At 46.9% G+C, this 22,009-nt stretch overlaps 1 protein-coding gene across 7 annotated transcripts in view; it reads right to left on the bottom strand.

The window, feature by feature from the left end:
* Positions 1-22,009, bottom strand: part of USP47 (ubiquitin specific peptidase 47) — a 123,679-nt gene that overhangs the window by 21,375 nt on the left and 80,295 nt on the right. For 5 of the 7 annotated variants that reach the window (XM_077453569.1, XM_077453562.1, XM_077453566.1 and 2 more), the window contains 7 exons: positions 21,198-21,310; positions 20,988-21,092; positions 17,013-17,220; positions 16,123-16,238; positions 15,750-15,869; positions 13,546-14,326; positions 1,330-1,505 (listed from right to left, as the gene is read on the bottom strand). In XM_077453569.1, coding sequence (XP_077309695.1) covers positions 1,330-1,505; positions 13,546-14,326; positions 15,750-15,869; positions 16,123-16,238; positions 17,013-17,220; positions 20,988-21,092; positions 21,198-21,310 — 1,619 coding nt within the window. The remainder of the gene's footprint in view (positions 1-1,329; positions 1,506-13,545; positions 14,327-15,749; positions 15,870-16,122; positions 16,239-17,012; positions 17,221-20,987; positions 21,093-21,197; positions 21,311-22,009) is intronic. The other 2 variants (XM_077453567.1, XM_077453568.1) reach the window with 1 other exon arrangement.

Below are 22,009 nucleotides of genomic sequence, written 5' to 3'. Positions count from 1 at the left end.
CTATCCATGAGTCCGGCACCCTAATCTACATGCCAGACGCATGGGTTCAAAAGGGGATTTTTATTTTTTAATTTTTTTTTAAGCACGTGATCTGAGCCAGAGGTTCTAATAGGCTTTAAAAAATAAAAAAAAGTGGGCTAGGGGCGCAGAGCACTGCACCCTGAGCCCACCCAGTTGTGTGGCAATAGCAAATGAATAGTCACTACTGTCACACTGATTTCTCCTCCCGGCCAATCAGGAAGCCAGTCTGAGACCCGTTTACCAATTGGCTGAAAGGAGAAGCATTCTAATTGGCCGGAGGAGACACACGGTGGAAGTCACCACCCCTTTCCCTGGAGGAAAGCACTGCACGGGCCATAGATGTGGTAAGTGCCGTGCTTGTAACAGACCTCTGGGGCGGGCCTTCAAGATGACCTGACCTACCGATAAACCAGACCCCATTAGGGGTTGTTGCAGGTGACCCAAGGGGGTGGGTAATTCTTCTGGATGAACCGGCCTGACCGGACCGGGGGTTGTTGCAGGCAACCTGAGGGGTGGGGGAATCCTTCCTGATGACCAGACTGGACCGGGGTTGTTGCGGATAACCCAACCTACCGACAGACCAGACTCGATCGGAGGTTGTTGCGGGTGACCTGAGGGGTGGGATATTTCCAGGTGACTCGACCGGATGGTGTTGCGGATAACCCGACCCACCAGACCTGATCGGGGGGTTGTTACAGGCGACCCGAGGGGAGGGGGAGCCTTCTGGATGACCCAACTTGACCAGACCAGGGGGTGAAGTGGATAACCTGACCTACCGGACTGGACAGGGGGGTGGGGGTTGTTGCGGATGACCTGACCTACGGACAGACCAGACCGGATCAGGGGTTGTTGCAGGCGACCCGACCGGGGGTGTGCAATGTTTGCGCCCCCCCCCCCCCCACATTTTTTACCACCAGTCGTTACTGTCTATGCATGATCGCTTAAAGGGTGTGATTTTACTATGATCATACAGTCAGTTCAAGCACTGCTATAGGAAACATGGCACCCCCACTCCTGCATGTCCAGATGCGATCACTTGGCATGTAGCATAGATGGAAGTGCAGAACACCAGAACTTGGCTGGAGATGCCACATCCTTTTCAACAATAAGTCTATAAACTGACATCAAGCCATGTGCATGTCAGGGAGAGACAGGAGCAGGGGATGACATTTTAGAAAATCCTGAGTATGCACTGAACACCGTTGCTTTGGTTTCAAGGGTAGATGTACATTTTATTTTTATTTTTTTTGTGGCAACTAACAGACTGAAATGAAAACTGCAACACAAGACATTGATCCAACTTCCTACCTTGTTGTCATCGGAGAAGGAGGAGAGTGTTTCGTTCAGGCGCACACTTTCAAACTCCTGATTGCTGGCATAGACCCGGAAGACTTTAAACTGGGAGGAGGGGACCCCCACAAAAGGCTCCAGCTGCTGTTTGAAAGCAGAGAGGGTGATTCTTTTATCTACATTCACCAATAAACCTGCAGAGAGACAAGCCGGGTCAGGAACATGCACAACACATTTCTGGGCTTCACACGTCTAATCACACCCACCACAGACCATTGGAGGACTCTAGAAGGCTGGATTCACATATATGCAGGTATGGGAATGCATGATAATTGCATACATTCCTGCATCTGCAGGCAAAACTGTACTGCTATTCACCAGATTTGCGGGGGTGCCGTTGATTCTTAATGGCACCCTCACATATCTGAAGACGGGAAATCGCACGGTGCTGCAACCCCTGCGATTTCCACACGACTGTGATTTTAAAAAGATACAGGGACCTTTTTCCTGCTTGTCCCGCCATACAGCAGGTACAGATACAGCAGCCCATTCAAATGGATAAGGCTTCTGAGCCCACATAAATGGGAGTTGCATTAATTGTATAGGTGTGAACCTAGCCTAAAGCTGACCACAAATGCACAGATTTTATTGTTTGACTTTCACTCATTTTAGGTATTTTAATTACATCTAGAAAATTAAAAACGTGCCGAACTGTCTACCCATTTTCTTTTTCTACTTAAACTGTGATCAGACTGCCCAGTATGTAGTGTGGGGGGCCACAAATGTTATAAGCAAGGGGCCAGATTACCGTCCTTTAGGCTTTAAGGTGGCCAGAGGGAGCAGAAAATTCCCCATCATTGGTATTAATGGGAGAAATAGTTCCTCATTGATTTTGTCAGTGGGGGGGGGAATAGCGCCCCGTCATTGGCGTCAGTGGGAGGAATAGTGCCCCATCATTGGCGTCAGTGGGAGGAATAGTGCCCCATCATTGGCGTCAGTGGGAGGAATAGTGCCCCATCATTGGCGTCAGTGGGAGGAATAGTGCCCCATCATTGGCGTCAGTGGGAGGAATAGTGCCCCATCATTGGCGTCAGTGGGAGGAATAGCGCCCCGTCATTGGCGTCAGTGGAGGAATAGCGCCCCGTCATTGGCGTCAGTGGGAGGAATAGCGCCCCGTCATTGGCGTCAGTGGGAGGAATAGCGCCCCGTCATTGGCGTCAGTGGAAGGAATAGCGCCCCGTCATTGGCGTCAGTGGGAGGAATAGCGCCCCGTCATTGGCGTCAGTGGGAGGAATAGCGCCCCGTCATTGGCGTCAGTGGGAGGAATAGTGCCCCGTCATTGGCGTCAGTGGGAGGAATAGTGCCCCGTCATTGGCGTCAGTGGGAGGAATAGTGCCCCATCATTGGAAGAATTGGTGCCTCATCGTTGGCATCAGTGGAATGAACAATACCCAAACGGCCAGATAAAGGCAAGAAAAGGGCCGCATCTGGCCTGTGGGCCACAGTATGGAGACCACAGCTTTGGACCATAAACTTAGACTGTCTGAGCAATCTTGGCCATGGCCAGGAAACTCCCCAGACCTTAAGCCTATTGAGAACCTGTGCTCAATCCTCAAGAGGCGGGTGAAGAAAAAAAAAGCCCCACAAATTCTGACAGACTCCAAGCATTGATTATGGAAGAATGGGCGGCCATCAGTCAGGATGTGGCCCAGAAGATGACAGCATGTCGGGAGAACTGGAGAGGTCCTGAAAAAGAACGGTCACCACTGCAAATATTGACTCTGCATTAAAGTGGAAGTAAACTCGCCTATCGTTTTCATCCACGGAAGCTGCCATCTTTGCCTGTTTAATCTTCAGCTGCCATGGTGCTGCACATGTGATCCGTTACGACACCAGCCATTGGGTGGTTTGACAGTTTGGTTGAGAGCACAGCCAATGTGCAGTTGGCATTCCCGGCATGCCGTTTTTTGAAACGGTTTAAATCAATGGGTTTACTTCCACTTTAAACTTCACGTAATTGTCAATAAAAGCCTTTGACACTTATGAAATGCTTGTCATTATACTTCAGTATCCCATAGTAACATTTGACAAAATGATCTAAAAACGATGAAGCGGCAGACTTTGTGAAAATTAATATTTGTGTCATTCTCAAAACTTTTGGCCAGGGCTGTAAACAACAACTCCTCAGGTGTAAGCTCGTCGGTCATGGACTCGGAATCAGACCGTCTCTGCAGCCAAAACCTCAGAAGTGATGGGCAAACCAGATTAAAAACCAGCATGACAGACGGGGAGCAGACATTCACTTGTGGCTTCTATGATCAGTAAATAGCAGGGATCTTCATGCCATAAAGTCTTTCAAGTCCGTAGAAGGCGGCTTCACGCACACTGGTTTATTTTCCTCACAGGAGAAAAACCTTAAAAAACTCAACTAAGCTGCATTTTATCAAACCAGTTTAGCAGAGTTTAAAATTTGGACGTTTATTGATTTTGACTTTTTGGGGAGGAGGAGGAGGGAGTGGGTACCTGGTTTTGACAGCCACAGCGACCTGAGCTGGAAATTCGCTTTCTCCCTTCCTTCCCCCGCAGTCTTCTGGGACACATCACAGGACGCAGTAGGAAAACCGTCGTGAAGAATTCAGTCCCGTTTCCCTTACTAGAGATGGCGGCGCCTGCATCTGATTGAAGAATCGGTTCAGGTGAGGACATTGCGGGAACCCCGGACAGGTAAGTGCCCTTATGCTAAAAGCAGCTACAGCATTTGTAGCTGCTGACTTTTAATTTTATTTGGGGAGGGGGAGCTTGGAGATCCTCTTTGATTTATTCTGGCTATTGAAAAACACTGAAGTGCTAAAAGAGCATTTAGGTGCTTTTTTTTTTTTTACCGCGGTTGGCGTTTCCCTGTCAAAACACTCCTCTCCTGAATGCAGTTCTTCTGCGTTCAGGAGAGGAGCATTTTACTGCTTCTATACTCCACTGCTCCTAAAAGCTGGGTGCATGGACACAAAGGCTTTCATTGAGTTCAGAGGCTTTGACAAAAAAAAAAAAAAAAAAAACACATCAAAAAGCTCCTAAAACGAGAGTTTGGGAGCAGCAGTGTACATGAGGCCTAAACCCCCATAACACGCAGGCCGAAATGAGCTGGTACAGTACAAACCAACAGACATTAAGCCCATGCATACAGGTCTTTGTTCAACAGAAGCCAGTCTCCAGACCGGGGCTTCTGTCAAACCAAACCAGCAGCGGACCGGCATCTGATCAGCGTTTTTAGCCAATGGTTGCGAGTGCTGACCAGTGTGTTCTGGGGGGGTTGTTCTGGCAGGGACCACCTTACCTTACACCTTCTATTATATGTATAAAGGTAAAAAACCTTCTGTGTGCAGCAGCTCCCCCATCTGCCCCCCACTAATACTTAACTGAGCCCAATCTTCCTCCAGCGATGTGCAAAAGAGACTAAGCTGTAGGGGGACTCTCTTCCCGCTGCTGTCAAACCAGCTGTCACTGGGGTGAGGTGAAATGTGGAACAAATATACTACTGTGCCCCTTTTAGAGAATTCCCCTCAATTATTGTCTGAGTGGAGCCCCCACATGTGCGTCACCAGGACTGGAAATGAAGGGGAATGTTTGCTACGGGGGGGTTGAAGATGCAATTAACTGAATCAGACTGTGACCCTTATTTCTATTCAAAAACTAGAACATTTAAGCTGGGATTCCGCTTTGGGTAAAAGTACAAAGCCAATCATCAGTCGGCCAGGCACTTGGCATTTTCAGGATAGATCAGTAAAATTAGGAAAAATTAGATAAACGTGTATACACGCTGTAGTGGAAATCTACACTGGACAAACTGTTCAGTTTATCATGTGACCATGGTATACAGATCAGCAAAAAAAGGTATATAGTGGCAATATTTTCATGTAAAAAGAAGATTTATATTGGGGGGGGGGGGGGGGGTAGAACTATTTTCATATTACCATATATGCTGCCCCTGGGGACGCCGCCGCTGTGAGGGCAGTGTCGCGTGGAAAAAATATAGCCGCGGGGCCGGGCCGACATGCAACTGCACAGGCGCCAGCGCTGTTCGGAAGTTAGCCGCGCTCGGGAAAGCCCGTACACGCTCGGCAATTTTCTGAAAGGTTGGCACAGTGACACCATGGCGCTGAGCGGCGCCATTTTTAAAAGTAAAGCAGTAGTGCTCAGTGAGGTCTCGTCTGTCGTGTGCCTCTTCCTACGGCCTGCAGCATCTGACCTCCTGTCCCCCCCCCCCCCCTGCAGCCGCTGACCTCTTCTGTCCCCCCCTGCAGCCTCTGACCTCTCCTGTTCTCCCGCCACCCCCGCAGCCTCTGACCTCTCCTGTACCATTCGCAGCCTCTGACCATCTCTTGTCTTATATCACGTCTGGAGAGGAGTCAAGAGTGGGAGTGCCGCCAGGATGGGGGTCATGGGAGAAGTCAGACATGTGTGGACTGTGGAGAGGAAACTATGGGATAAAACCAGAGCCACCAAAGCTGGAGCCGACTGAGCCCTGCACAGTGCACCTGAGAGGAGGTCAGTGACAGCGACGCCAGTCCAGTCTGAGGGGAGTCAATACAATATTGTAAGGGGGCACTGATAGGTTTCCCCCTTATATCAGTAAACCCCCTTATCTTAGTGTTTTCTTTCTGTGGAAGGTGGTCTCTGGTCGCCAGAGTCCTCCCCACATTCCCAGAGTTCCCCTTTACATCATAGTCTGCAGGATTCCACCTTACAGTGCAAGGGGGAACTCTGATGTAAAGGGCAATGCTGCAGACCCTGATGTAAGTGAGAACTCTGATGTAAAGGGGAATGCAGTGGACTCTGATATATGCCCCGAAAACTGCCATTTTAGCATTTTAGGCACTTTTATTGCAGTGTCCGTAAAAAATGTGTCTGTGCCCGTAAATGACTCTTTTTCTGGCAAAAATCTGTGCCGTTTGTAAATTACACTTCTCTCTTATCTATATACAATACATTCTTCAAATGAAAAAATAATGAGGCTATGCAGTTGGGCTGGTATAATAAAGCTATGGGGCTGGTATGAAATTATTTTCAGGGCTGGTTTTTATTCCCAGTCCGGCCCCGTTTCTGGGGAACTTATGGAAGCTGTGCCTCAGCCTCACTGTGCCCATCTCCCTGCCTTGTGTACCTGATCCCGGCGCTGTGCCCATTTTGCAGCCTTATTATCTCCCGTCGCTGTGATATAGTCAGTCTAGTCGGCGGCCATGAAGTGTACCAAAGCCCCGTCTCCTCCTCGTCCGTGATGGAACACAGACTCGGTTTCACAGCAGTCAATGTTCAGCCTGTCAAGGATGAGGAGGAGGAGGAGGAGGAGGTGGGGCACTGCACGGCTGCGCCAACTAGACTGAATATATCACAGTGCCAGGAAATAATAAGGCTGCAGATGGGGACAGCACTGGGAGGACTCGAGTATAAGCCGAGGGGGGCATTTTCAGTACAAAAGAAAAAATGTGCTGAAAAACTCGGCTTATACTCGAGTATATACGGTACTAGGTTTAATAATACTTTAAGTCTGAACTTGCTGGACTACCTTAAGGCTGGGTTCACACCGCTGCGGGGGGAGAACCGGATGTGATTCGCACAGCAAATCACATCCGATCTCCGTAGCACTGCGAGTTCAGCCATACAGATAGTATGGCTGAACTCGCAGCTGTCCCGCAGCAAACTCGCACAGGACCCTTTTTTGGGTCCGCAACGGAATCGGATCGCATGGGGGTTCACACCATGCGATCCGATTCCTGTGCGAGTCGGCAGATCGCACTGCGATATGCCGACGGATCTGGGGGTGTCATTAACATAACATTGACACCCCCAGCCGTCCGCATAGGGCAGTGTGAACTGCCGGCGGGAGGTGAGCGATGCGGGAAAACGCCGCGGATTCGCGGCGTTCCCGCATCGCAATAGTGTGAACCTAGCCTTAGACATAAAGCCTGCCTGGTAACCTCAGCTTAATCTCTTAGGCTCCTTTCACACAAGCAGACCAATCTGGTCTGCCTTTCCATTTTTCAGGCGGACCCGATCGGACAATCACCCATTGTTTGCTATGGAGCAGCGGATCTCATTGGACATGTGTCCGCTGACACCCACCGGCATCCGATCAAAACAGACGGATGGGGATCGACAGTCGGATGGAAAAATGGACAGGTGGTCTGTTTCAATTCGACTGCCCCATAGAGAACAGGGGGCTGTGTCCTTTTCTGCTCTCCACAGGGAAGCGGACACAGACCCGTCATCTGCCCGCTCCGTGGGGATTAACGGAGAAATTCCCTGCTGAGCAGGCGGATCCGTTTAATGCAGGGCTCGACAAACCCCGGGCGCCAGGTCGCATTTGCGCCTAGAATTCGTGTCCTGGCGACTGGGGCAACGCTGCTGGGGTATCCTGTCTCCATTTGGACCCCGAACTCCGCCGCGCAATTGCATCGGGCCGCGCCGGCCAGTAATTGAGGCCGCGGCTTTGCGGCCTTCTAAAATCTTTCGGTAGTCTGGCGCCATCTTGTGGTGGATGTAGAAATTACACCCTATTCCAATAATGCTAATTCCTAATGGAGTGAAGCTCCCCTGCCTGTTTTTCACTGCCCGCCCATTTCCTTCCCAAAGTGAAGAGAAGGAAGTGATTGCGGTTGTCATCTGGCGCCTTTTGCCCAACGGTGAGTGTGGTGGCTGGTAAATGGCTTCTCATTATATTATATATATTATATATATATATATATATATATATATATATATATATATATATATATATATATATATATATATATATATATATATATAAAAAATTTTGTAAAAAGTAAAAAAAAAAAAAATATTTTAATTAAGAAAAAAAAATATATATATTTTTTGTAATCCTCCCTGCTTGACCGCTTTCACAAGGGCTGTCTGATCAGGTTCACCTGTTAGTTTTTCAGGCGGACCTGATCTAACCCTTAGCGGGGATATGACGTTAATAAGCGGGAACATGGCGGAAATAAAAGTCACATTCTTTTGTTAACCACTTCGTGCCCGCGCTATAGACGAAAGATGTCTACAGCGCGGACACAATTGCCGGGAAGGCGTCCCTGGACATCCTCCTGTTTACTTCCCCTCTGCACGCCGACATGGGTACGCATCGGGGAAGTTCTGTGTTGGCCGTGTCCCTTGGATACAGCCAATCACAGATCATGCTAAATGGCCAATCACAGCAGCCATTTAGCACTCGAACAGTGTGTCCAACAAGAGGTGATCTCATATGTAAACGTATGAGATCATCTCTCATCGCCGTCTTTCCCTCCTCACACAGAGACAGCTTGTGAGGAGTGAGAGCTTCCATGCTGCAGCGTCAGTGAAACATGAGTGAACACTAACACACTGAAACACACATGCCCACCTGTCCCCAGTGCCACCTGCCATCTGTTATCAGTATCACGTGTCATCAGTGCCATCTGTCATTAGTGTCACGTGTCATCGGTGCCATGTATCAGTGCCATCTGTCATTAGTGTCATGTGTCATCAGTGCCACGTGTCATCAGTGCCATGTATTACCATGTAAAATTCATGAGATTCAAAGAGAGCACCGAAAGCTGAAAATTGGTCTGGGCAGGAGGGGGGTTTAAGTGCCCAGTAGGCAAGTGGTTAAAAGCACCACATAGTAAACACATGCTACTAAGAACATAGTTAACCCTTTGATTGCCCTTGGTGTTAACCCCTTCCTACCCAGTGTCATTATTAGTGACAGTGTATATTATCACTGATCACTGTATTAGTGTCACTTGAGATGTCAATAGCATCTGTAAAGATACAGATCAGGGCTACATAAGAGAAGGAGTGCTTTGCTTTTAAAGAATAAATATATATTAAGATTTAAAATGTTGGAGACTATGCCATTAAAGAGGAGGGCCGGTTTTAAAAAAAAATTTTTTAAAAGTCAGCAGCTGCAAAAACTGTAGCTGGTGACTTTTAATAAGCACACTTACCTGTCCAGGGCACCCGCGATGTCGGCCGCTCGAGGCTGACCCGTCCCTCGGCGCCGCCATTTTGGCTAAGGGAAACAGGCAGTGGAGCCTTGCGGGCTTCACTGCCCATTTCCTACTGCGCAGCGCTTTGTGAATGGGTCGCGCTGTGTTCTGGGACACACAGTTCCCAGAACACAGCGCAACCCATTACCCAGAAGAAGACGCCGCACGGAGGAGAGAAGATAGAAGATCTCCACGGAGGAGGAAGAGGCAGATTAGGACAATGTGCCTAGCAACAGGCATTTCTGGTAAGTTAAAAAAAATATATTTTTTTCATTTTTTTTTTTAATGTATTTTTTTTTTCAAATTTTTTATGTATTTTTTTTTTTCAGGGTGGCCCTGCACTTTAAGTAATAATGTGTACTAAATCTTTTTTGTTTGGGAATTCAACAAAATCATCTTTGTTTGGGAATTCAGAAAAAATGAAACGTGCCGCAAAAGCTGTGACACCAGAAGATCCCAAGCAACTGCGGATGACAAATTTCTTTGCAAAGACTTCTTGTTCAGAAAGTGAAGTGCAACATGTTACTGCAGAATCAAGTGGCACAAGAGAAGAATAACCAGCAGAGAAGTCCCCTTCAACAAGTCACCCTCAAAATGAAGGAAGAAGGTAGTTTAAACAAGATTGGTGCAAGGAACTCACATGGCTTAAATTTGACCATAATACAGGCATAGCCATATGTGAGATTTGTGCCTCCTTCCCTGGCATTGCTGACCACACATCCAAGATTGTGAAAGGGTTTTCAGGACCATTTAAACTGGAGACCTTCAAAAAACATGGAAAGTCACTCCAGCATGACAAATGCATAAAAGCCAAACACGCCCTGTTGGCTCCAGAAGCTACGCCATTGGCTGCATGCGTTAAGAAAATGGACCAAGGGATGTTTAACCACATGAAAGTTCTATTTAATGTGGCCTATTATATTGCAAAAAACAACAAGCCATATACAGACTTTAAAGGTTTGTTAGAGCTGACAGGGAAACTAGGGGTTGCTCTGAGAGAAGAGTATGCAAATGACAAGAGATGCAAGGAATTCATCTCACATATTGCAACTGTAATCCGGAAAGAACTCATCTGCGAGCTAAAGGAGGCCAAATATGTTAGTTTGATGCTAGATGGATCAACTGACAAAGGAGGAGTGGAAGAAATAATATTGTATGTCAGATACATCAAGAACAATAGGATCAAAGAAGTATTTCTATCAGTCTTGCCTCTTGAAATGGCAACTGCAGATGGGTACTTAGAAACCATCACTAAAGAGCTGAAGACACATGGTCTTTCAGATTGTCTTTTTTCAAACCAGCTAATTGGAATTGGTACAGATGGTGCTGCAAGCATGATTGGAGCTGAAAATGGACTGGTACAGAAAGTACGTCAAAATCTTAGCCATGTAATTGGCATTCACTGTGTTGCACACCGATTAAATTTAAGTGCATTAAGCTCTGTAAAAGATGGAAAATGCATTGATGACCTTGACTCGGTTTTAAAGAAGCTGTACCAATTTTACCAGCATTCACCCAAGAGAATGCGACAGCTAAAGCAGGTAGCTGAAAGTTTTCATGAAAAAATCCAGAAATTTCAATACTTGCATAATGTAAGATGGGTGTCAAGCAAAGTCAGTGCTCTCTCTGCACTTGTCAAAGATTGGAAATGTGTGACAGTCCACCTTGAAGGTGTTGCTGCAGAAAAAGACAGTGCTTCTGCAGTTGCACATGGTTTGTTGAAAAAACTAACTGATTTTAAATTTGTTCACATGCTCCATTTTCTGCTTGACTATCTAGAAATTATTAAGAACCTCTCCCTTTTATTTCAAAGGGAAGAGCTTTTCTTAAGCACAATTGAGTTGCATGTGAAAAACACAATTTCTTCTTTAAAAGCACTCAAAGATGTGCCAAAAAAAATATGAGGAGAGATTTCTAACTGGAACATCACTCAAAGGACAGTATCAAGATGTACAGTTGCACGGACTCAGCAATACTGTAACTTCTTTGATCCAAAATGAAAAGGACAAATTGATTCAGTATGGTGCAAAATACCTAGAAGAGCGATTTCTGATTCAAAGGAATATTGAACGCTCCACTGCAGTGTTTGATACCTTTGCCTGGCCATCGGGAAAATCACTACAGGACTATGGTGTTGATGACATCACAACATTGGCTCAGCATTTCCAGAAACAACTTTTAATGCCTGAAATGCATGCCTGCAATCCACAATGAGTGATATGAATTCAAAGTTCTTGGAAAAGGAAAGAAACTGTGTGAACTTCTGGATTTGGCACTCTCCAACACAGACAGGTTTCCAGTTTTGGGAAACTTGTTGTCTATAGTGTGTGTTTTGCCTGTCTCAACCGCATGTTGTGAGAGAGGATTCAGCTTGATGAACTTTGTAAAAAATAAGTTCAGATCTGTAATGCAGCAAGAAAGTTTAGGTGATTTGTTGATGACCAACATGAATGGACCATCAGTGAAGGATTTTGATCCTGCAAAGGCTGTTGACCATTGGTACTTTAATTGCAAAAGTACAAGGCATATTCATGGCCACAAAAAGCCAAGTGAAAAAAAATGACATTGCATTAAACACTTGGTGCCACATCAGAATATATTCATTACCTACACAAGTTAAATGCCTATATATGTTTGGTTCTAGTTGTCTTTCTATGTTAAAGATTGGTTAATTTTTATATTGAAAATAAAGCTGTTGTCCGTTAAAAAAAAAAAAACCTGGCTCCTAACTTTTTTAGCTGGCTCCTAGATTCCAAGCAAATTTGTCAAACCCTGGTTTAATGGATTCCGCTCCATCTGAAAAGGGGCCTTAAATTTGAAGTAAAGGCAATTCCTAACTCGAATTCTACTCTCAGCCACATTCTAAGCCCAATCTATCTAGCCCTGTAAAAAAAAAAAAAAAAAAAAAAAAAAAGCTATACTCACCTGTTCTGCAGCCGCTCTGGTTCAGTCCCACACCTAGCCAGCAACAGAGCCCCCCATAATATATCTATGGGTGACATTCACTTCCCAGGCACACAGAGGGTGATGCAGGACACCGGAGCGGCTGCAGTACAGGCAAGGATAGTCATTTTTTTCTTTACAGGGCTAAAAAGATTAGGCTTAGAATGTGGCTGAGAGTAGGATTAGAGGTAGTTTGTATTTGCCCTTCCTTCCACTTTAATTCCTCATGTAACACAATCTCACTTCTGGGCTGCAGTGAACCAATAAGAACGCACCCTCCATGGTATAGACCAGTGATGGCAAACCTTGGCACCCCTGATGTTTTTGAACTACATTTCCCATGATGCTCAAATACACTGCAGAGTGCCAGATCATCATGGGAAATGTAGTTCCAAAACATCTGGGGTGCCAAGGTTCACCATCACTGGTATAGACTGAAAAGGAGAGGGCTTAAAAGGACAATTATAGTCAAAGCTTTTTTGCCTATACGTCTATGGATCACAGGGGTGCAGTTAGTTCTGCAGCCTGGTGACCCATTTTCAGCCGACAGCATGCTGAATCCTGCTGTTGGCTGACATCATAGCGCCAGTCTAGCGATCCACCCAGAACCCTGTACCAGCACCTGACTCAGCTTTTTAGCAATCCGCTGAGAGCCTGGGCTAACCACTCCCGCACCCCCTCCACAGCTTAGCACTCCAGTGAGCGATGGAGGGGCAGAGCAGAGAGCCAGGGCCGGAGCCTGGCAGTTACCTCTCTGCTCAGAGCAGAAAGGGAGAACTGAGCGATCGCAGCCTTTGATTGCTCAGTACTCTGCGCAGAGCCAGCAGGAGACAGATGCAACATCGGATTAATATGGCATCTGCCTAGGTCAGTGATGGCGAACCTTGGTAGCCCAGATGTTTTGGAACTACATTTTCCCCCCCATGATGCTCAACTACACTGCAGAGTGCATGAGCATCATGGGAAATGTAGTTCCAAAACATCTGGGGTGCCAAGGTTCGCCATCACTGGCCTAGGGGAGTATAATTTGTATTTATTTTTCCCCCCCAAAAGCCCATACTTCTTTTCTAAGAACAGAGAGATAACGTTGCTGCCATTTTGTTACCTCAGTCCGCAGCTACCAGAGGAGCAGGCTGCCCAATAATCATAAAAAGCGTGACGTCTCCCAGATTTGTACAAGTCAGAGAATGCACCTCAGAAATATATGGATTCTGGTCAAAGCAAAGATACGTTTTAAAAGAACGCCTTTCTCCACGGTGCACAAACTTACGAAACGTACATTTCTGCCCTTCCCCAGATCCTTCCTCCCCAGAATGCATCTCTGCTTTGAAATACACAAACTGGGTCTCCTCTCGACTCTTCCCACTCTCGTCGTACTCGCTGTCCGTCCCAGAATCCTCCTCGGCAGTGTCCCAGGTCTCCTTCTTGCCTTCGTTGGCTTTGGATCTGCGGCTGCTGGTGATGCTGTGGGAGTCGAGCCCGTTGGCTAGTGGTATGGGGGCGTTGTCCGCATTGCACAGGGTGTCGCTGCTATGGCTTGAGCTAAGGATATCGCTGTCCACAGAACTAGTGCTCCGGTCATTATTAATATCAGAGTCCGATCGCTCTTCCGACTGGAAGTTGTTCTCAGAGTCGGCGGGGAGAATCCGGTTCTCCAGGTCTCTGTTGTCGGCTGACCCTGAGGAATCCGCTTCGTTCAGCGGAGAGTCAATGTTTTCAAAGTCACTGCCCTCTGTACTTTTACTGCTGTCCCCGTTCCCCCCTTCCTCCTGCTGCTGGAGGGACAGAGACTTGAGTTTTTCAGTGCTTTCCTCCAGAATGGCATCCACGGACTTCTCGTCTCCTTTCACCCTCTCGTGGAGCGACCCCTGGCTTTCGGAGTCCCTGCAAGGCTTTGTGCAGGAGGAGCGCAGAGCCTGAGGGCCCGGGGCGTGCTCTGGGAGGGACACGTACAGTCTAATGGTATTAGCATGACGGTCAAGGAGCTTCCACAGGTGAGACTCCGGAAACGGCAGCTGGTGGTCTGTGGAGTTCGAGCTCTCAACAAACACCTGCAATAAAACAAAAAAAAAAAAAAAAGGTATGAATCAGGGCCATTCAAAACAATATAGTAAATGCTTAATGCCCCATGCACATGGGTCGGCAAAACAAAGCTGTACAGGCCACCCGACATGCCCTTAGCAACCAATGATGTCAGCGTTGCTAGGATACGGGCAGGCGGCCTGCACAGCTTTCTGTTTTGTAGACAAAAGTACAAAGGGGAGGAAAAGGCCGGGAGCAGGTGCGGGCTAAAGAGATACTAAAGTCAATTTTTTTTTTTCTTTAAAAACAAACCTGTTAAACTTACCTGCTCTGTGTCGTGGTTTGGTTTTGCACAGAGCAGCCCGGATCCTTCTCTTCTCGGGTCCCTCGCTGGCTCTCTTGGCCCCTCCCTCCAGTTGAGTGCCCCCACAGCAAGCAGCTTGCTATAGGGGCACCCAAGCCGCAGCTCCCTGTGTCCATTCAGACACGAAGAAGCGGTCATCGGTCCCACCCCTGCTCTCTCCTGACTGGCTGACTTTGACAGCAGCAGGAGCCAATGGCGCTGCTGCGTCTCAACCAAATCAGGAGGGAGAGTCTCGGATGGCCGAGGCCATCAGGGATCGAGATGAGGCTCAGGTAAGTATTAGGGGGGCTGCTGCACACTGAAGGATTTTTTTTTATCTTAATACATAGAATGTATTTAGATAAAAAAAACTTCTGCCTTTACAATCACTTAAAGCAGAGTCTCACCCACTTTTGAGAGGTGGTCTTAAATGAAAGACCACCGCTTGTTTTTGGCTAGTTAAAAAAAAAAAAAAAAAATCTTCTTCTAACTTGCCTTTTTTATGAAGTACAGCCTGTACTGCCAATCCATCTGGTCCACGGTGCAGAAAGTCATATTCTCTTCCTTGGCGAGCCCCCCTGATGTCTTCTAGGACGTGTGTGTCCCAGAAGACAGCTGGCCATTCACAAAGTGCCATGCGAATCGCACATTCACAGTAGAAAACCAGCAGTGAAGCCGCAAGGAGACCGATAGATCGGTCTCGGGGGGGGGGGGGGGGGGGGGGGGGGGGTTGGCTCTTGGGGTATGGGAGCCATATCGCGGGCTCCCTTGACAGGTACGTGTCCTTATTAAAAGTCAGCAGCTACAAAGTTTGCGGGTGGAACACCGCTTTAAGCTCTCTCCCTCCTCTATCACAGGAGTTAGCAGGATTGCTCAAATTGGGCTGTTGCTGCGGCACCCCTGAGGACACCTCGTGGCACCCTGATTGAAAAACACTGTGCTACTGGTTTGAATTGAGACTGGAGACGTGCTGCAGAATACAGTAAGAAACTTGGGACACGTAGAACTAGTAGAGGCCTGCAGACTGTTGGTGTCCAAGGGCTGGACACCAACAGTCGGGCCACAGGTTGGACACTAGCGAGTAGGAATCCATCTACACATGACCTCACCTTATTGCTTCGGAAGAATCCTTCCGCCTTGAGTGTTTTACTGGGCACGCTCAGCAGTCGTAGGTCATTGTAGCAGCGTTCCAGTACGATGCGCATAGGATCCCATGACAAGTCTATGGTCTGCCATACAAAGACAATTGGGAATGAGAACATATTAAAGACATCACTGCAACCCCCAGCATAACAAAACTACAATCCAGCAATAAACATACAGACATACTAATAAAAAAAAAAAAAACACACCATAACAACCCCCCAATGTAACAGAAGATCATTTGCTCAGAGAGTCCGATGTTTAGCATGTGGACACAGTACTGGAATAACAGACACAGAACATTGCAATCTGAAGAACTACTACTCCACCAATCCTGACCTTGGAGATGAGCTGCTTGAACTCCTGGATTGTCTGGCTTAGATAAGCGCGAACACTGACCGGTGGGGCGATCGTCTCTCCCTTCAGATCCACCACGTACACCTTCACCATCACCTCTGCACAGTCACAATAAAGATTTTATATATTCAGCACAAGGGACAAAGCAAAACTTATAAAAACTATAAAAAAACAAAACAAAAAACTTCCTAAACTTTTTTGCTATTTTTTAGGCCTAAAGATTACACGAAACCCCCCAAACATTATATATTTTCTGAAAGCACAAACCCTAGAAAACGCGATAGTGCCAATTTTTTTTTTTGTTTTATGTCACACGATATTACCGCAAAAGTAAAGTGTTAAAGAGGAAGTAAAGCTTCTGAAAAAATAAAATAAAAATAAAATAATACACCCTGCAAGACTAGCTCATTATGAATTACTTACTTGAGATCGAAGCCCCCGCATCGGCCCTTGTTTGCCTCCTCCAACGCCGCCATCTGGGTATCGCGGCTCCGGCGCTGTAACTGGCTGAAGCCGCGATGACGCCACTCTCGCGCATGTGCGCTGGTGCCTCCACTAGCGGCATGATCGCCGTTAGAAACTACACGCTCAGTGCGCCTCGGTGCCGCTATTTCTGCAAATATCTCCTAATCCTTTTAGGTTTGGGAGAAATTTCTTGCACCTACAGGTAAGCCTTAATCTAGGCTTACCTGTAGGTTAAAGTGGTTGTAATGAGTTTACAATCACTTTAAATAACCAGGGTGGATATAAATCAAGGATTTAAAAAAAAAAAAGCCGGAAGTGGAGGTGGCTAAACCGAACAATTATTGCGATCAGCGAAGCTGCAATCTGCCCAACCGATATAAGTGGAGCACGTCAGACTGGTCACTCACCACCCGGTTTGTAGGACTGGAACACCTGGTCTGGCCGTTTCGTTTCCAGGAGCAGATCGAACATGTAGGAGGATTTGACCCCGCCCAGCAGCAATCCCATTGGCCGATCTTCCTCGTCTTCATACGATCGCTCCAAGTAGTCATGAAATTCATCATATTTTACTAGCCGACAGCAATCCAGAGGGACGACCCCTTCCAAATCCATGATCTGAAAAGAAAGAAAAAAAGCCAATCCAGTAATCAGCGATGTACACTGCGACCTCTGCAGCCCCGTTACTGCTTTCAAGATCTCAGAGCCCCGACCCTTCTCCACCCAGATCTCCGGGGCAGAGACCCAAAAACGTTCCTCTCCCTGCATACAGCTGACAGATCAAAGTTGCTGACTCTCGTGCATCTCCATTATAAGCTTTACTGGCATGGAGCTGGGCAGTAAAAGCAGACCCTCCCCTATTTAGCCATCAGGGCTAACACTGGTTCCTCTCTCCTGCCTGTGCCCCCCCTAAAGTCTTGCAAAATCTGCAACTATTCCCCTCAGTTTCCAGCAATGCAACATCAGAGATGTTGGGTCTTCAGCTGCCGACAATGAATGGCATACCTCTTGTGTATGCACTGGGGGCAGTGATGGTGAACCTTGGCACTTCAGATGTTTTGTAACTACATTTCCCATGATATTCAGCTACACTGCATGAGCATCATAGGAAATGTAGTTCTAAAACATCTGGGGCGCCAAGGTTCACCATCACACTAGGGAGTTTATACACTGCACCACCAAGGTGTTCATGCGCAGCTCAGCGTACATTCAAAAGAAGGATAAAAACAATGTTTTTTTTTTTATTTGCAGAAGCGTAGAATGTCCATCCTGCAGTAAAAAGCCTTCTCACAATTTTTCAACTTTAAAAGAGGAAGTAACCCCTAAAGGGGTTTACTTTCTTTTTTTGTTCCCTGCAAAGTAAAAGCATAATGTGCTAATCATGCATCGCATACTAGCACATTATGTGACACTTACCTGCAAACGAAGCCTGCGTTGTCCCCGCATCCATGTTTGCCCCTCTTCCTTCTGGGGGCCGCAGACTCCAGCACTGTGGCTGGCCGGAGTCGCATGCATGCGGGAGAGCCACCGGTCACGGCACTCGCTAGTGAAAAAACAGCACAAAGGGGCAGTTTCGTCACAGCGCATGCGCCAAAGACATCATCGGCACAGTACAAAGTAAATATCTCCTAAATGGCGCACGTTTAAAATGGCTGCAGCTAGACTCAGTGGAGGGAGATTTCTGCAGCATATTTGGAAAGTACAGAATCGCAGCTTCAGAATGGCAAAGATATTTTTATTACAAATTAGGTGAGCCGACTGCAGTTCCTTTTTAATCTCATTAGGTCCTGTGTGTTTAGCCTCCATATATCCTCCCCCTGAGCTCCTAATTCCTCACATACACAAATCAGATTCTCACTCTCATATACATCATCTGAGGAATTAACACCAGAAGAGACAGCATAGATCTGTGTAAAGAAGAACAGAGCGCCTAACACCAATTCCAGCATTAGAAGCAGTCGTCTCCCTGTGTTCAGCAGCAGAAACCAACTGAGTTTCCACACTCCAAAAAATTAAACTGTCATTTCTTTGTGACTCCTGTGCATTAAAATGTCATTCCCCGCTCATGTGACCAGCGAACCGCTCTGCATGGATGTTAGTACAGAGCCTGGAGTAAATTTACAGGCACCTCTAGCAACAGAAGTTCCATATTTAGGGAGATACTTTTGGAGAAACCTGCAGACTAAATGAAGGCCGAGGGTGATCGTCATTTTATTAACCGCTTGCCGACCGTATAACTTACATATACGACGGCAAGGCGGCTCTGCTGTGCATGATCACATTACCTAGTAATACCTAGTGCCGCCAGCAACCCGCTCCTGCTGTGATTCTACACAGCAGAAGCTGATATGCGGGTACAGCCGACTCGATGTCCGCCGGCACTCACTGATCATTAGGCAGAGAGCCAGAACGGAGGAGATCTGCCTATGTAAACAAGGCAGAGAGCCAGAACAGAAATCTGCCTATGTAAACAAGGCAGAGAGCCAGAACAGAGATCTGCCTATGTAAACAAGGCAGAGAGCCAGAACGGAGATCTGCTTATGTAAACAAGGCAGATCGCCATTTTGTCAGAAGAGAAGGCATTGTGCTTCTGCAAAGCAGAGAAATGGATCAATGCTTTCCCCTAGCAAAATCACCTCCCCCACAGTACATAAGCACATAGATTAGACCCCTATCACACATTTTAGCGCTAGGTCCCATACCTGATGAAGGGGTCCTGCGTGGCTCCGAAACGTTGCTTCTATTTTTTGATACTATGCAATTAAAATTTTGGACCCATTTTTGGAGCTCCTGGTGTGCTGGTGACACTTCCCTATCATTAGCACTAGAAATAGCACCTGCAAAGCGTCTGAAAACTGCCTCCCATGCCTCCCCAATGTGAAAGACCAAGTGCTTTTCACACTGGGGTGGTGTGCATGCGGGATGTTAGAAAAAGTCCTGCAAGCAGCATCTTTGGGGCGGTTTGGGGGGGGGGGGAGCACTGTATACGTGCATGAGTGACATCATCGTAGCTCCAGCCAATCACATCGCTGGAGCCGCATTACCTGGAAGTAACTCCAGGGAGAAATGTCGCCGGCCAGAGCAGTGTACAGGCACCACAGCGGGGGGGCTTCTATCTCAGGTAAGTAATTCATAATGAGCTAGTATGCTTTGCCTTCATTGTCTATCTATTAAATCTTCTGCTCTTGTTGTTGTTTTGACTTTGAATAATAAAACTTTTTTTTCCAGACAGACCACTTCCTGTTTCTTGTCTGGTCATTAGCCTAGGCTTATGACATCATGCACAGCTGTCTCTCTCTCACTCTCCTGAGAGTTTGCCAAGAAGAGAGGAGGGATCTTGAGAGCCAATGAGAGCTGCAGAAATGGAGGTGCGCCTCTGTGTAAATCCAGGAAGTGAACAGGCAGCAGCTTCAGCTGCCCACAGTTAAAATGGTTGCAGCCAGACTCAGTGGAGGGAGATTTCTGCAGCATTTTAGAGTACAGAATCAGAGTATATATAATATATGGGAAGCTTCAGAATGGCAAAGATGTTTTTATTACAAATTATGTGAGCAGACTGCAGTTTCTCTTTAATGACACTGTCTAAAACAGATCGCAAATGCAGTGCATTTGCCCGCTTCGGATCACATGGAACTGAACGACCAATGTGATTTGGTTGCAGTCCAGTTCCCAAGTTGGCACATGCACAACTTTGGCGCAGTGCGTTACAAATTGAATGGGCTCAGATCGCCCTTCACTGAATCGCATGTAAATTGAACAGGAATGCCATGCGGTTCCTCTGCGATTCATAGTGTGAACCAAGGCTAGACCAGGCTGTGCATGATGTAAAATTTCTATCTGGGTTGCAGGAAAGAAATTTGCTTTAATTCCCCATCAACACAGACAGTCGTCACTGTCCCCACCGGGAGAAGACAGCGATTAGGACTAGTGGCTGTACCAGCTGCTAGCAATAACTGCACGCAAGATCCGGCATGCTGGTTGTACCCAAGTTGATCGATCAATCAACTTGGGTACAATCAGCCTGCACACACATGGTTTGAATCTCGGACGGTTCCTGCACAACCGGCTGAGATTTGAACTGTCTATGGCCGGCCTAAGACTGCAATAATCAGCACACCGATTGAATCCATTGAATCTTCCTCCAGCTCTCCAACTGACAGCCCATACACAGGTACGAGCAGAGAGCTGGAGGAAGTTAGCAGGAGCCTCACACTGCACCTGTGATCCACTGATTGCTGATGCAGGCTACTGTAAAATAAACATACAAAATTCAAATTTTTCCTTGAAAAAATAAAACATGCATTTTATTTTTCAAAGTTCAACCCAGTCTTTAAAAGTGGAGTTTTATTTAAAACCGCCCATCTGTGATCTACAGTGTGCCGTACCTTCCATGCGATCTCCACGGCCTCTTTCATGGTCTTATCCTTGTGTACCTCCAGCTTGTTCTCCATCAGGATCTGCTTGACGGGATGCATACAGAAGAGCTTCAACTGCAAACACAACAGGGATCATTACAAGGGACGGAGACCACAGACCGGTCATAAAATCAGGGAGGGGATAAAGCCAGAGACGGGGGGGGGGGGGAGGGGCCGTACTTTACAAGTATTCCTCTCGATCTCTCGCTGGCGTTTCTCCTCTTCTTCCTGCTCCTTCTCTCTCTGCATCAAACGCTTGATGTGTTCTGGAAATTCGCTCACCTCCAGGAATTCTGGAAAGGAACACAAGCAAAAAAAAAAAAAAAGAGACGCGAGATGTCTGATTACACCTTCTGAATCACTGAGTAGAATGCAATGTGAGGAGCTCTAGGAGGCTTTCTACACAAATGGGAAATTAAAGTGAGATTTGGGGAGGTCACTACTGGGCTGCTCTCCTTGCTGGAGGCTCTAATAAGAGGAAGCAAAGTTCTGCCTCTACCAAGATGAACTTTTCCGCACTGTCTTTGTGTGGAGGCGGCCATCAGTAATGATGAAGAGATCAGCTCCAGGCAGACCCCAGGCAATATTGGTGACTAGCCTGTCGTCCTCTGCCTGCCTTTATTTTGGCACAGCCTACAGCAGCCTCTCAACCTTTACAACACAGAGGAACCCTTGAAATAGTTCTCCGGTCTCGGGGAACCCCTGCTAAAAATTAGAAATCTACAACTCATGATACATTAGTGTGATGGTCAGTGGGAAGAATGATCCACACACTTGTGGTCATTGGGAAGAATTACCTCCTTATAGATAAATAAAAAGATCAATGGTGTCGGTGGGAACTTATCTGAGAGGCAGAAATTGCCCAATGCTGAAGGAACCCCTACAACCTCTGGAGGAACCCTAGGGTTCCATGGATCCCTGGTTGAGAATCACTGGCAGAGTTCAGGTCCTCCAACAGCGATTTAGTTAGTAGCCAACATTAAGCTTTGATT

Source organism: Lithobates pipiens, unplaced genomic scaffold, assembly GCF_037356315.1.
Source record: "Lithobates pipiens isolate NorthernLeopardFrog02 unplaced genomic scaffold, aLitPip1_a1.2 Scaffold_24, whole genome shotgun sequence".
NCBI classification, from domain to species: Eukaryota; Metazoa; Chordata; class Amphibia; order Anura; family Ranidae; genus Lithobates; species Lithobates pipiens.
Note: the sequence above shows the minus strand (reverse complement) of the source record. Positions and strands in the feature narration are given on the sequence as shown.